At 33.0% G+C, this 14,878-nt stretch overlaps 1 protein-coding gene across 1 annotated transcript in view; it reads left to right on the plus strand.

The window, feature by feature from the left end:
* The window catches only part of VPS13A (vacuolar protein sorting 13 homolog A), a 220,528-nt gene that overhangs the window by 23,748 nt on the left and 181,902 nt on the right, over positions 1–14,878 (plus strand). Inside the window, exons 6-10 of the mRNA XM_019648286.1 lie at positions 7,513–7,622; positions 8,311–8,370; positions 10,114–10,173; positions 10,384–10,464; positions 13,779–13,836. Of these exons, the coding sequence (XP_019503831.1) occupies positions 7,513–7,622; positions 8,311–8,370; positions 10,114–10,173; positions 10,384–10,464; positions 13,779–13,836 (369 nt within the window). The remainder of the gene's footprint in view (positions 1–7,512; positions 7,623–8,310; positions 8,371–10,113; positions 10,174–10,383; positions 10,465–13,778; positions 13,837–14,878) is intronic.

Genomic DNA, 14,878 nt, shown 5'->3' on the forward strand with positions numbered 1-14,878 from the left:
GAAGTGTACCTGGCGTATAAGACGACCCCCCACTTGGAGGCATATTTTTCAGGGCCAAAAAATCGTCTTATACGCCGGCAAATACGGTACTTTAAGTACTTCATGTAAGTGTATTATACTGTATGTCTTTTTTGGTTGGCTTAATTGACTTAGCATCATGTTTTCAAGGTTCATTCATGTTGTAGTATACAAGGTCTGACAATTAAGTTTGTGAACTTGTTGCAACAATGTTGCTAACCTTTTTTGGTATCAGAGGGGTCATTCATTATGAATTTGTACCAACTGGGCAAACAGTTAACCAAGTTTACTATTTGGAAATGCTGAAAAGGGCTGTGTGAAAAAGTTAGACAACCTGAACTTTTGGCAACAGTTCACGGTTCTTGCATCACGACAATGCACCAGCTCAAACCACACTGTCTGTGAGGGAGTTTTTAGCCAGTAAACAAATAACTGTATTGAGACACCCTCCCTACTCACCTGATCTGGCCCCCAATGACTTCTTTCTTTACCCGAAGATAAAGGAAATATTGAAAGGAAAACACTTGTATGACTTTCAGGACATCAAGGATAATATGACCACAGCTGTGCTAGCCATTGCAGAAAAATAGTTCCAAAATTACTTAAGGGTGGACTAGGTGCTGGCATCGGTGCGTAGCTTCCCAAGGGGAGTACTTCCAAGGTGACCATAGTGATATGAGGTATGTAGTAGCACTGTTTTCAGGATGAGTTTGTGAACTTGTCAGACCTCGTATATCAGAATTCTTTTTTAATGCTGAATAATATTCCATTTTAACCATATACGGTATATACACTTTTTCCTTATCCATTTACTATCTGTGGACACTTGGGTTCTTCTATGCTTTAGTTATTGTGAATAATGCTGCTTTGAACATGGGTGTACAAATATCCCTTTGAGACACTGCTTTCAATTTTTTGTGTGTATGTACCCAGAAGTGGAATTGATGGATAATGTGGTAATTGTATCTTTTAAATTTTTTGTGGAGTCGCCATACTGTTTTCCACAGGGACTGGTACCATTTTGTATTCCCACCAACAGTGTATAAAGGTTCCAATTCTTTCACATCCTTGCCAGCATTTATTATTTTATGGTTTTTTTTTATAATAGCATCTTAATGGGGATGAAATGATATGTAGTTTTGATTTGCATTTCCCTAAAGATTAGTATTTGAGCATCTTTTTATGTGCTTATTGGCTATTTCTGTATTTTCTTTGGAGACATGTCTGTTCAAGTCTTTTGCCCATATATTGAGTTGTCAGAAAAGTCATGATGCATTTTTGCAACGAAAAACAGAAGATATGCTTCATGACTTTTTCAACAACCCAATATTAATCATTTTTTTGGGGGGGAGTGAGGGGTGTCAGAGTTTTTATGTATTCTGGTTGTTGATCTCTTATTAGATTTATGATTTGAAAAATTTCTCCCATCCTGTTGGTAGCATCTTTACTCTGTTGATAGTATCTTGGGATACACAACATTTTAAAATTTTTTTGGAGTTCAGTTTGCTTGCTTTTCTTTTGTTGCCTGGGCCTTTGGTGTTATATATGAAAAAAATCATCGCCGAATCGTGTCATGCAGCTTTTGCCCAATGTTTTCTTATAGCAGTTTTATAGTTTTAGGTCTTAATTTAAATCTTTGATCCATTCGAGTTAATTTTTGTCTATGTTGTTAGATAAGGGTCCAACTTTGTTCTCTTGCCTGTAAATATCTGGATATTCAGTTTTCCTGCATTGTTTGTTAAAAATACTGTTCTTTCAAATTGAATAGTCTTGGCGCCCTTAAAATTTTTTTGATTTTATATGTGAGGGTTAATTTCTGGGCTCTCTATTCTTCATTCATCGATGTGTTTGTCTTGATGCTAGTACCACACTATTTTGATTACTGTAGCTTTGTCCTAAGTTTTGCAGTCAAGAAGTGTGATTCTTCCAGCTTTGTTTTTTCTTTTCAAGATTGTTTTGGGATCACTGCATAAATTATATAAATGTTTAACCACTATGTGTACACCCAAAACTAATATAAAATGATGCTGAATGTCAACTGTAACTGAAAAAAAAGAAATAATAATAAAAAAAAGATTGTTTTATTTGAGAGTCACTTGAGATTTCATATGAATTTTAGGATGGATTTTTCATTTATTTTTGCAAAAAAATGTCATTGGTATTTTGATAGGGATTGCTTTGAATTTATAGATTGCTTTGGGCAGTATTGACATGTTAACAATATTAAACCTTCCAATCTATGGACATGGGATGTGTTTCCATTTATGTCTTTTAAAATTTCTTTCGGCAGGGTATTGGGATTTTCATTACGTAAGTCTTTCACCACCTTGTTTATGTTACTTCCTAAGTATTTTATTCTTTTTGATATATTATAAAGGGACTTCTTTTTATAATTTCCTTTTAGATTTTCCATTGTTTGGAAATAAACATGCCACTAATTTTTGGTGTTGACTTTGTACCCTGCTACTTTGCTGAATTAGCTTATTAGTTCTAACAGGTTTTTTTTTTGTTTTTGTTTTTTTGATATAGGGTTTTCTTTATATAAGATCAGGTTGTTTATGAACAGGGATAATTTTTTTTCTCCGCAATTTGGATGCCTCATATTTATTTTTTCTTGCGTAATTACTCTGGCTAGACCTTCAGTATTGTGTTGAGTAAAAGTGGCAAAAGTGGACATCCTTACCTTCTTCCTGATGTTAGAGGTAAAGCTTTCAGACTTTCAACGTTGAGTATGATGTTTCCTGTGGGTTTTTCACATGTGACCTTTATTATTTTAAGGCACCGTATTTCCCCATGTATAAGACGCTCCCATGTATAAGACACACCTTAATTTTGGGGCCTGAAATTTGAAAAAATGTATTACATAAAGTTATTGAACTCAAGTTTTAGTCATCATAAAATTCTACGACCACTGTATGTGTATTCAGATTTTCTACTTCTTTGTGATTTTGTTTTGGTAGGTTTTGTTTCGCTAGAATTTGTCCATTTCCCATCTGGTTATCCCAATTTGTTAGTGTACAATTGTTTATATTACTATTTTATAATCTTTTTTTACTTTTGTAGAATCAGTGTTAATGTTCCCACTCTCATTTGTGACTTTTGTAATTTCAGTTTTATCTCTCTTTTCTTAGTCCGTCTAGCTATTTTTCAATTTTGTTGACCTTTTCAGAAAACCAACTTTTGGTTTCATTGATTTTCTCTATTTTTTATTTAGTTTATCTCCGTTCTGATTTTTATTTCTGTTCTTCCCTCTAGCTTTGGGCTTATTTCTTCTTTTTCTAGTTGTTTATGTTGTAAGGTTAGGTTGTTTTGAGATCTTTCTTGTTTTTATAGCTATAAATTTTCCTGAATACTCCTTTCGTTGTGTTTGGTTTGTGGTGTTTTTGTCTGTATTAATTTTTAAGTATTTTCCAATTTCCCTTCTGATTTTTAAAAAAAATTATTAGTTAAGAATATTTTGTGAATATTTCAGTTTTACTTTTGTTGATTTCTAAACTTCATGCTGATGTGACCAGAAAACATACTTTGCGTGATACCAGTCATTTCAAATGTATTAACTTCATTTGTGTCCTAACATGTGGTATATCCTGGAAAATGTCCCATGTATGCATATACTTGAGAAGAATGAGTATCCTGTTGTTGGATATATGTGTGTTATAGCCAGTTGATTTATTGTGTTGTTTAAGTCCTTTTTTTTTTTTTTTTTTTTTTTTTTTGTTTTTTTGTTTTTTTTTTGTTTTTGATTTATTGTGTTGTTTAAGTCCTTTTTTTTTTTTTTTTTTCTATCTTTTGTCTGGTTGTTTTGTCCATTGTTGAGAATGGGATATTGAAGTCTCCAAGCATTTTAGAGCTGTTTTCTCTCTTCAATTCTGTCTGTTTTTGCTTTGCATAGTTTTTCTAATTTGTCATTAGGTGCATAATTGTTTATAACTGTTATATTTTATTGCTGTTTTGAAACTTTTATTAATGTATAATGTTCTTTTTTTTTCTTGTTACCTTCTTTGATTTATAGTTTATCTTGTCTGATTATGCTATAGCTACTCCTGATATCGTTTACTGTTTGCATGAGTATCATTTCCAATCCCTTCACTTGCAATCTTTGTGTCTTTGGATAAAAAATGAGTCATGTAGTTATATCATGTAGTTTTATCCATTCCATCAATCTCTGTGTTTTGACTGGAGTGTTTAATGTATTTACATTTAAAATAATTATGAATAAGGAGAGACCTCTGTCAGTTTGCTATTTGTTTGCCATATGCCTCATAACTTTCTTTGTCCATCATTTACTGCATTACTGTCTTTAGTTAATGTTTACAGTGAAATATTTAAATTCCATTCTCATTTCTTTTTGTGTATATTCTATAGCTTTTTTGTGGTTATCTTGGGAATTATATTTAATATCCTAAAGTTATAACACTCTAATTTGAAGTTATGTCAGCTTAACTTCAGTAACACACAAAAACACTGTTCCTTTGCCTCTCTGTCCCCACCCCTTTTCGGTGCCGATATCACAGAATTACATCTTTATATATTGTGTTGCTAAAAACTAATAATTCTTTTAAATACATTAATCTCTCATATAGAAAACAACATGGAGTTACAAACATTGTTATAGTAATAGTAGTAGCTTTTATAATTGCCCATGTATTGTCTTTTGTTGGGACCTTTACTTTTTCATGTGGTTTCTAGTTACTGTGTATTGTCCTCTTATTTCATCCTGCAGGATTTCCTTGATCATTTGTTTTTGGGCAGGTGTAGTAGTAACAAACTTCAGCTTTTATCTTGGAATGTCTTTATTTCTCGCTTACTTTTGAAGGACAGTTTTGCTGGTGTAGAATTCTTGGTTTAAAATTATTTTTCTTTTAGCACTTTGAATATTTTTACCCATTGCCTTTCAGCTGTCAATGTTTCTGATGAGAAATTTGCTTATAATCTTATTAAGGATCCTTTGTATGTGATGAGTTTCTCTCTTCCTTTCAAGATTTTCTGTTTCTCTTTTTGACTTTTGAACATTTGATTATAATGTGTATTGATATGGGACTCTTTGAGTGCTACTTATATAGACTTTTTTGAGCTTCTTGGATGTATATTATGTCTTCAAATTTGGGAAGTTTTCAGCTATTATTTATTCAAATATCCTTTTTGCCCTTTTCTCTTTTCTCTTACTGGGACTCCCACGGTACATATATTGGTTCACTTAGTGATGCCCCTCTGGTCCCTTATGCTTTGTTTCTTTTCTTATTTTTTTATTTCTGTTCCTCAGACTTGGTAATTTGCATTATTCTATCTTCAAGTTCATTGATTCTTCTGCCTGTTGAAATCTGCCTTTGAATCCCTCTGGTGAATTTTTTTTTTTTTGGTTACAGTAATTTCCTGCTTCAGAATTTCTGTTTAGTTTCTTTTTAGGTTTTTTGTCTCTATAGATACTTGCACTTTATTTATACATTGTTTTCTTGACTTTCTCTATATTTCCCTTTCATTTTTTGAGTCTCTATATGATAGTTCTTTTAAAGTCTGTCTAGTACAGGGTTCGGCAAACTGCCGCTCGTGAGCCACATGCAGCTCTTTGGGTACGTACATGTGGCTCTGAAGTAAAATTGAAAATGAAAATAAAACTATCATAGTTTCATTTATAAAATTTTTAAAGGATATTATTTACAAAATGGTGATTTCATTTGTTTTATGGCTCTCGAATAATTTTTAAATTGTTGTGAGGAACAGGATTGGTTCTTCTGTCTCAAAAGTTTGCTGACCCCTGGTCTAGTAGATCTGTTAGCAGGTCTTTTTTCTGGTATAGTTTTTGTTGATTTTTTTTTTCCTTTGAATGAAGGTGTTTTGGGAATAAAAAAAAGTAGCAGATCCTACTGAGATATCAGTTATATTGAAGATTAGGAAATGATCATTTATGACATTGGTCACCTTAGAAATAGCTATTTTGATTGAGTGATGATTGCAAAGAAGGAGCTTCTATTTCTTCCAAAGTTGGAGGCAATGTTATCTGCTAATAGTAAAGAGAGCAGTGGAAGGGTGGCTGGAACTTTGACGAGAATCAAAAAAGTTTGAAATAGTCGTTCTAGAGAGTGTGAACAAATTGACTGAAGAAATATAGTAAGGTTGCTGGTTGGTGGAAGTTGGTGATGACTAATTTACAGTAATTTTAATCTGTCCTGTTGTGATTTTTCTTGTCTACCTGGCAAGACATAAGCATGTTTATGTAAAAAGTAGTCGGTTTTATTCAGGGTTGGAATTTTATTGACAGGAAAATGAGAAAAAAGAACAGAGTTTAAAGTGTTGCTGAAATAGTATATTAATGGAATCTGAGTTGGATACGGAAATCAGGAGGAAGCTAATGGATAGGGAAAGAAAGATTTAGCACTTAATTGAATGAACGAACAAATTTATGGAGCAAAGGATTTTTTTTTTTTTTTTTTTTAGCTGAGCCATCCTGCCACCTGTTGGCAGCTCAGCGGCTGCTCAGCTCGGGCTGACTCGAACCGCTGTTGCTCAGAGCTCAAACTCTTGAGCGAGCTCTTAACCAACTGAGCCACTCAGCCGGCCCTTGGAGCAAAGGATTTTATTAGGTAGTGGTGAGATTCAAAGATTAAAAACCTCTGTCTTCAAAGAGCTTATATATACCGTCTCATTAATTCTAAAGTCCTTTTATATTCAAATATATTCACTTACCTCTTATTCACTTAACTTGCCTTTGATGTACATATATCTTTATCACCTTTCCTTAATCTACCGCTTCCTGGGCTAACTGAATTAAGGAGTAATAGGTCATTAGAGGAAAAGATAGGTCATATGTATGTGCAGGTGGAACAGGATTAGAAGGAGGAAAGTAGATATCTTTCATTGGCATTTTCAAGTTGGGGACGGGGAGGCACAGTAACTAATGCATATTAAAAAAGAAATTAGGAACCTCAGTTCTTTATTCTTTCTGTTCCCCTGAAGCGTATTGAAACTGGAGATAGTAAATACAGGTTTTAGAAAAAGAAATGATGTACTTCCTTCATCCTTGATTGAAAGGAGAAAGGGAGAGGATCTTCTGTCTTCCTATTTTGCATTCATTAGAGGCAGGGTCATATTCAACTATTTATACATCTAACCACAGACAACTTATGATGCTATCACTAATTTTAAGGGCAATTCCTTCTTTGCTTCTCTGATTTTTCTCATTTAAGCCTATTATAATTTTTACCTAATAACCTTCATTAGGTAAAAATGTACTCGGGGATAGTTAAAACAGAGGGAAGTTATAAAATTTAATGCCAATAAATTCTACAAGGTTGGCTTTAGTTGCACTGAACAAGAATTAGTTTTTGAAAACTATTTAGTTTCCTTTAAAAATGTTTTAGTATGGAAGCTTTTGGAAAGCGAATCTACAAACAGATTTTTTTCTTTAACAAGGTAACATTTATGTTATCTCACTATGTGGGTGTTTATAGAGTATGTTTTTCATTCAAACTAAAAAAGAAATACTTGCAATTGTAGAAAACCGTCTGGTGGAGAAACAGGACACTTTTACAGAAAAATTGATTACTCAGATCATAAAAAACCTTCAAGTGAAAATTTCTAACATCCATATTCGTTATGAAGATGATGTAAGTATTTTAATAGATGATACTTGTTTTTATATTTGTGTATATTTTACTGTTTATTGACATCTGCTTTGTAGTAGTCATCCTACTAGATGTTGGGGAGTAGAGGATACAGAGCTGAAGATAACATGATCTTTCTTTCCTATAATTATAGTTGTAATTTCCAGTCCTTACTGTCTTGATTACACTTTCCTAAAATGTTCAAACATCAGATAATGAAGGAAAATGTCTTATAATCACCTTTGATAGTTGAGCGTTATAAATTTAGCTATGTGGTTTTAAAATACTTTAAATTATACAATATTTATCTCCTGGAGAGAGCACTGGTCTAGGAATCAGTAGAGCTAGACTTAACTAATTGATGTCAAATAGATCATGTATTCCCTTTAAAACACATAATAATTATAATACCTTCTCATACCACTATTGTGAGAGTCAGCCATTTTAAGCTTTTTTTTTTGTAAAGTAAAAAATACTATGCAGATATATTGTACAACATTAACACATTGATACTTAATATTTTAATTAATACTGTATTAGGAAAAATATAGAAATAAAAATTCTGCAAAGTATTAAAGTGATTTTTGAATGTTTGAAATTACAAACTAATCAGAAAGTGAACTTTTTCTATAATGTGAATTTGGTTCAACTACTAAAAATCTGAGTAAAATTTACTATCTTTCCTCTTTAGATCACAAATCGAGAAAACCCACTGTCATTTGGTATTTCTCTTCAGAATCTCAGCATGCAGGTACTGTGTTCAAAAAGAAATTTAACCATATTTAATTATGCAGCATAGTTAATCAAACTACTAAATACTATTCATTTATGCCAGCATCAGAAATAAGTGCCTATATAGACTGAATTGGAGCTGAGGGTAGGTAGTTTCACATTTCCAAAAATGATCGATAATCAAATTCAGATTAAAATATTTTCTGATTATGACATTTGATACCTTTTTAAATGTAATCTATTTCTGAGTTTTAAATAAGTACAAAATAAAAGTTCATTGTTCACTGAAGAAATTTTGATAACTTATAAAAAAAGTGAAGAAACTAATCACCAACATTGTTAATACTGTGGCATATTTTCCCCTGTGTAATTTTTCAAATAGAGGAAGTTTACAAGTATAGGAGCACATAGAGGATTATGGAGGTTTTGCTTTCATCCAGAATGAACCATTGATAAATTTGTCATTTGGTTTAAGTTTTGAATCCTTTTATAGAATAAACTGTTACAAGTAAAGTTTAAATCCCTTTTTTCTCTACTCCTGCCCTTGCCGCAACAGAGACAAACATCCTAAGTTTTTAAACTTTTATGTAATATAGCCATTAAAATTGTATAGTGTTTGGTAGAATTTAAAGTTACAGAAATATTTTATTGATTGTTCTATTAAGTTTCCTTTTCTCTTCACAGTGTTTTTTGACATTTTTATTGCCACATATAATTCATCCAGTTTAACTGCTGTATAATATTTCGCTATATGCTTTTATTTGTTATATTCATTGGGTTTTTGTGTATGACTTGTTTTTTAAAACATGGATCCATTACCAGCAAAAGAAAAGCCAAAGGAAAAGCCAAATGAAAAGTTAATAAAATTGAGTAGGGTAAACTGTCAAATGCTGTTAGTTTGAAAAATAAGGATGAAGAATTAGCTATTAGATTTGGCATTGTGAAGGTCATTAGTGACTGTGACAGTAGTGGTTTTGACCATCACCTTTGAAAATTCTTGGAAACTTGTCATCCATCCTAGACCTGTTGAATTAGAAACTCATGTTGGGGCCCAGCAATCCACGTTTAAAAAGCCCTCTGTGATCCTGTTACATACTAAAGTTTGAGAACTACTATTCTAATCTATTCAGATCTCTACAAAAAATGAAAACCATCTCTTTAAAATAATCATCTGATCGCTTTATTCCCCTCAGTGGCTTTTCATTGCTGTTAAAATAAAGTCCATAGTTTTGTCTTGCAATAGTTTATAATCCTTTTGTAATCTTACCCCAGATTACAAGTGGTTTCACCTCTTTAGTTTGTTTTTCATTATTTTCTCTGGCCATTCTGGGCTACTGCAGTTCCCTGAATGTGTCATATATTTGCATATTTTCCTAACTCTGAATCATATTTCCTATTGCCCTTAGAATCAGTAAAATTTCTATACATATAATATTCATATGCCATATATTAGGTCAGATGTCATTTTCTCCACCACGCCTCTGAGTTGGGGGCTCCTTCCATGTCCTCCCAGAGTACTGTATATTTAACCTCTATAGTGGCACTTCCCTGTTTGTAATCGCTTGTTTACTTGTTTGCTTTTTCAACCAAACGATGAGCTCCTCTGAAGCAGAGACTTTCCTGTGGTCAGTTAATATTCTTTGAATGTTATGTTTTCAAGGACATTTTCATAGGAAATTGGTCTAGGGCATGATAGGTATGATTTGTTACTCTGCCATTTCACATGTAAATGACAGTTTTACTGCCTTTTTTTCCTTTTCAGACAACTGATCAAAACTGGGTTCCATGTTTACATGATGAAACTGAGAAACTATTTCGTAAGGTAAAATAAACACATTATATTGTGTTAACCCATAGACCTGACAAAAGACTTTTAGAAAGGCAAATGGTAATATATTGTATGGATTTATGTGAATTGTGTTTACTTGCTTAACTCTGTTATATGACTCAATTATTTGAGATTCTGAAAATAGCATGTTAAAGATCCTTCAGAAGAAAACGAGACACATAATAAGTTTTTTTTTATTTTCAGTTAATCCGATTGGATAACCTTTTTGCCTATTGGAACGTGAAGTCTCAGATGTTTTATTTTAATAATTATGATGACTCATTGGTAAGTAAATTTTTTATATGTGTATATACATTTTTTGGTATCATATTTTGCATAAAGTTTTATTCATTGTCATTTACCTAATATACTATAGTCAGTGATCTTATACAGGCAAACTCCATTAGCAGAATTTACAGAAATATATGAATATATATGTGCCTGTAACACAAACATGTATAAACACATGCACCTTTTTTTGATTATATAATTGATATACAACATTATGTTTCAGGTGTACAACATAATTGATATTTGTATGTATTGCAAAATGATAACCACAATAATTCTAGTTAACATCTGTCACCATATATAGTTACAAAAATTTTGTTTTCATGAGATGAAAACTTTTAAGATTTATTCCCTTAGCAACTTTCAAATATGCAATACAGTATTATTAACTATAGTCACCATACTGTGCCTTAAATTCCTGTGACTTATTTATTTTATAACTAGAAGATCGTACGTTTTGACTGCCATCACTCATTTTGCCACCACCCATGCTGTGCCTATGGCAACCACCAACCACTTCTCTGTATGAGCTTGGGGTTTTTTGGATGGGGCTTGTGTTTTTGTTTTTGTTTTTATATTCAACATATAAGGGAGAGTAAACAACATTTGTCTTTTTCTGACTTATTTAATGTACTGCCCTCAAGTTCTATCCGTGTTGTCTCACATGGCAAGATTTCCCTCTTTTTTATGGCTGAATGATATTCCATTTCATATATATACCACATTTTCTTTTTTTTTTAAAGATTTTTATTGGGGGAATTGGGGGGATGGGAACAGTGCTGGGGAATTGGGGAAAGGGGAACAGACAAGTTGCTGTCGTTTTGTTCTTCAATCTAGTTGTGGAGGACGTTGCTTCACTGGCCCAAGTTGGCACCATCATTGCGCTCTTCCCGGGTGAGGCAGATCAGTCGCCGGCTTCTGGACGGCCGCTCACTGCGGCTGCTGGCCGCTCACGCTGGCTGCTGGCCGCTCACGGTAGCCCATGGCAATCCACTGCCACAGGGACTGCAGCCCACGCCGTCGCCGGCGACTCATGAAGCCCAGCTCCAGGTTGAGCTGTTGTTCAGCATCTTAGCTGTGGAGGGCAGTGTCACTGGCCCTCATATGTGGGATCCGAACCGGGGCCCTCTGGCATCCCAAGCGAGTTCTTAACCATCGCGCCACTCGGCCGGACCAATACCACATTTTCTTTATCCATTCATCTGTTGATGGACATTTAGATTGGTTCCATATCTTGTCTATTGTACATAATGCTTGGTGAACATAGGGGTGCATATATGTTTTGGAGTTAGTGTTTTTGTTTTATTTGAATAAATAACCAAATGTAGAGTTGCTGGATCACATAGTGGTTCTATTTGTGAGTTTTTGAGGAACTTTTTTACTGCATTCCATAGTAGCTGCACCAATTTACATTCCCACCAGTATTGCACAAGTGTTCCCTTTTCTCTACACCCTCTCAAAAACTTATTATCTTTTTGATAATATTCTAACAGGTATGAGGTGACACCTTATTGTGGTTTTGATTAGCATTTCCCTGATGATTAGTGATACTGAGCATTTAAAAAAATTTTTTTTCGTGTACCTGTGGTTATATGTATGTCACTTTTGGAAAAAATGTTTATTTAAATCCTCTGCCCATTTTTTAATCAGGTTGATTTTTTGTTATTGACTTGTGAGCTCTTTATGTATTTTGGATATTAACCACTAATCAGATATATGAAGAGCAGCTATTTTCTCCCATTCATTAGGTTGCCTTCTTTGTTGTTATTGATGGTTTCCTTTGCTCTGCAGAGGCTTTGAAGTTTGATGCGGTCTCCCTTATTTTTTTTTCTTTTGTTGCCTTTACTTTTGGTGTCAGATCCAAAGAATCATCACCGAGACCAATGTCATAGAGCTGACCATGTATGTGTTTGTTTAGGAGTTTTATAGTTTCACTTCTTTCATTCAAATCTTTAACCCATTTTGAGTTAATTTTTGTTTATGGTGTAAGATAGTGGTACAGTTTCATTCTTTTGCATGTGTTTGTCCAGTTTTCCCAGCACCATTTATTGAAGAGACTGTTCTTTACCCATTGCATATTCTTGGCTTCTTTGTCATAAATTGATTGACCATAATTGCATGAGCTTATTTCTGGTCTCTCTTTTCTGTTCCACTAATTGATGTATGTATCTTTTTATTTTAGTAGCATACTGTTTTAATTACTACAGCTTTATAATAGAGTTTGAAATCAGTGACTGTGATGCCTTGAGCTTTGTTTTCTTGCTCAAGATTGCTTTGGTTATTGGGGTCTTTTGTGATTCCATGCAAATTTTAGGATTGTTTGCTCTCTTTATGTGAAAAATGTCATTGGAAATTTGATAAGAATTGCATTGAATCTGTAGATTGCTTTGGGTAATGTGGATATTTTAACAATATTAATTCTTTCAATTCATGAATGTAGAAGGTCTTCCTATTTATTTGTGTCTTCAGTTTCTTTCATCAGTGTCGTATAATTTTAAGTGTACATGTCTTTCACCTCCTTGGTTAAATTTATTCCTAGGTATTCTTTTTGATGCAGCAATAAATACGATTGTTTTGTGCATTTTGCTTTCTAATAGTTTCTTATTAGTGTACAGAAAATACAACATTTCTGCATATTGACTTTCTATCCTGCAACTTTACTGAATTTGTTTATTCTAACAGTTTTGTTTTTTAATTTGGTGGAGTCGTTAGGGTTTTGTATATACTATAATATGTCATCTGTAAATAGTGACAGTTTTACTTCTTCCTTTCCAATTTGGATGGCTTTTTTTTTTCTTGCCTAATTGTTCTAGGTAGGACTTCCAGTAGTATGTTGAATAAAAGTAGTGAGAGTGAGTATCCTTGTCTTATTCCTGATCTTAGAGGAAAAGCTTTCAACTTTTCTCTGTTGAGTATAATGTTAGCTGTGGGTTTGTCGTTTATGACTTTACTGTGTTGAGGTACATCCCTTTTATACTCATTTTGGTATAGTTTTAAATCATAAATGGATATTGAATTTTGTCAAATTTTATATATATGCCTATATATAAACATGTTTAAATACACACACATATATATATATATATATATACATATATATATATCTTAATATTGCCTAAAGTATTCTTTTATAATAGTAGTTTAATGAGACATTGTTTAACCACTTTAATATTTTTTTGTACGTAAGACTTAAATTTGAATTATTTTTTAAATTGCTTCTAAACTATTTTATTTTGAATATAATTGGGTTTTGTCAGATATAGGTATATTGGAATTAATGTAAATAAAAGCAATTTGTCTTTTAATAGAACAAATTGAAGAGTGGCATTGTCAATGAAAATATTGTTCCAGAAGGTTATGATTTTGGTAAGTACATTTCATTCAATAAAAATTGCAATTAAAGTAATAAAGTTCATATGAACAATGTTGACTTCACTAATATTTCATGTTAATTTTCTCACATAATCAAATGTATTTATATGTACACAAAAGCAAAACATTATCATTTATGGTTGTGGAGCTTTTGGCTATATTTCAAAGCTAGGAAAGAAAAATGTCCAGTAAAAGGCTAATAAATTGTGAAGTCACTAATGACTATTCAATAACAATTATAATATTTAAAGATATTTTGACATGGCAAATACAATTTAATAAGGCTTGCTGCTACAGTCTGTAGCGTGATCTTACTATTTTAAAAATGTATATTTAAAACTTTTCTTTATACTTTTTTCTGGCTTCAGATTTTCTGAAATTAACATTGAGTAATTTAATAATCAGAAATGCATTACTACAATAAAATATACAGAGAAAAAGAGTGGATATGACTTTCCCTTGTTCTAAACTAAAGGAATGTTGTGGTGATTGCCCAGCAACATTAAAGACCTATTTGAGATTTATGACATTAAAGTGAGACCAATCTGGAGTTGTATATATTTTTTCCCCAGCCATGTTCAGCTGCTTAGGTACAGGTGTGGGGTAAATGAAGAGTAGCTTTATCCAGAGTTAGGGTTTTGCCTAGTAAGTACCATCAAAGTGCACGGGCAAAGGAGTTAAGGGTGAATGCAAGGGAATGACTGAAATAACTGATAATGGAATTTCAACAGCATAGGGAGGGAACTGAGAACATGAAGCAGAGGTGAAGGACAGAGAAAAGGTAGAGATAGGATCAATGAGTGGTAGGTCCCAAGGGACTTGAAGTTTTGGTATATTAAATACCAGAGAGATAGGTCATGGTGGTAGGAGAGTTGGATGCTTGAGACCAAGTTTATGGAAGGTCAAGGATATCTGTATGGTAAGGTCTAGTAGATGAGGTAAGGGTGGAGGAGTCCAAGGAACTGGTTTTGGAAAAATCGTTTTGTATGTTGAAATCACTTAGAAATTAGAGTTGTCAGGGGCCGGCCGAGTGGCG

The sequence above is a fragment of the Hipposideros armiger genome, unplaced genomic scaffold (assembly GCF_001890085.2).
Source record: "Hipposideros armiger isolate ML-2016 unplaced genomic scaffold, ASM189008v1 scaffold_124, whole genome shotgun sequence".
In the NCBI taxonomy this organism is placed as follows: domain Eukaryota; kingdom Metazoa; phylum Chordata; class Mammalia; order Chiroptera; family Hipposideridae; genus Hipposideros; species Hipposideros armiger.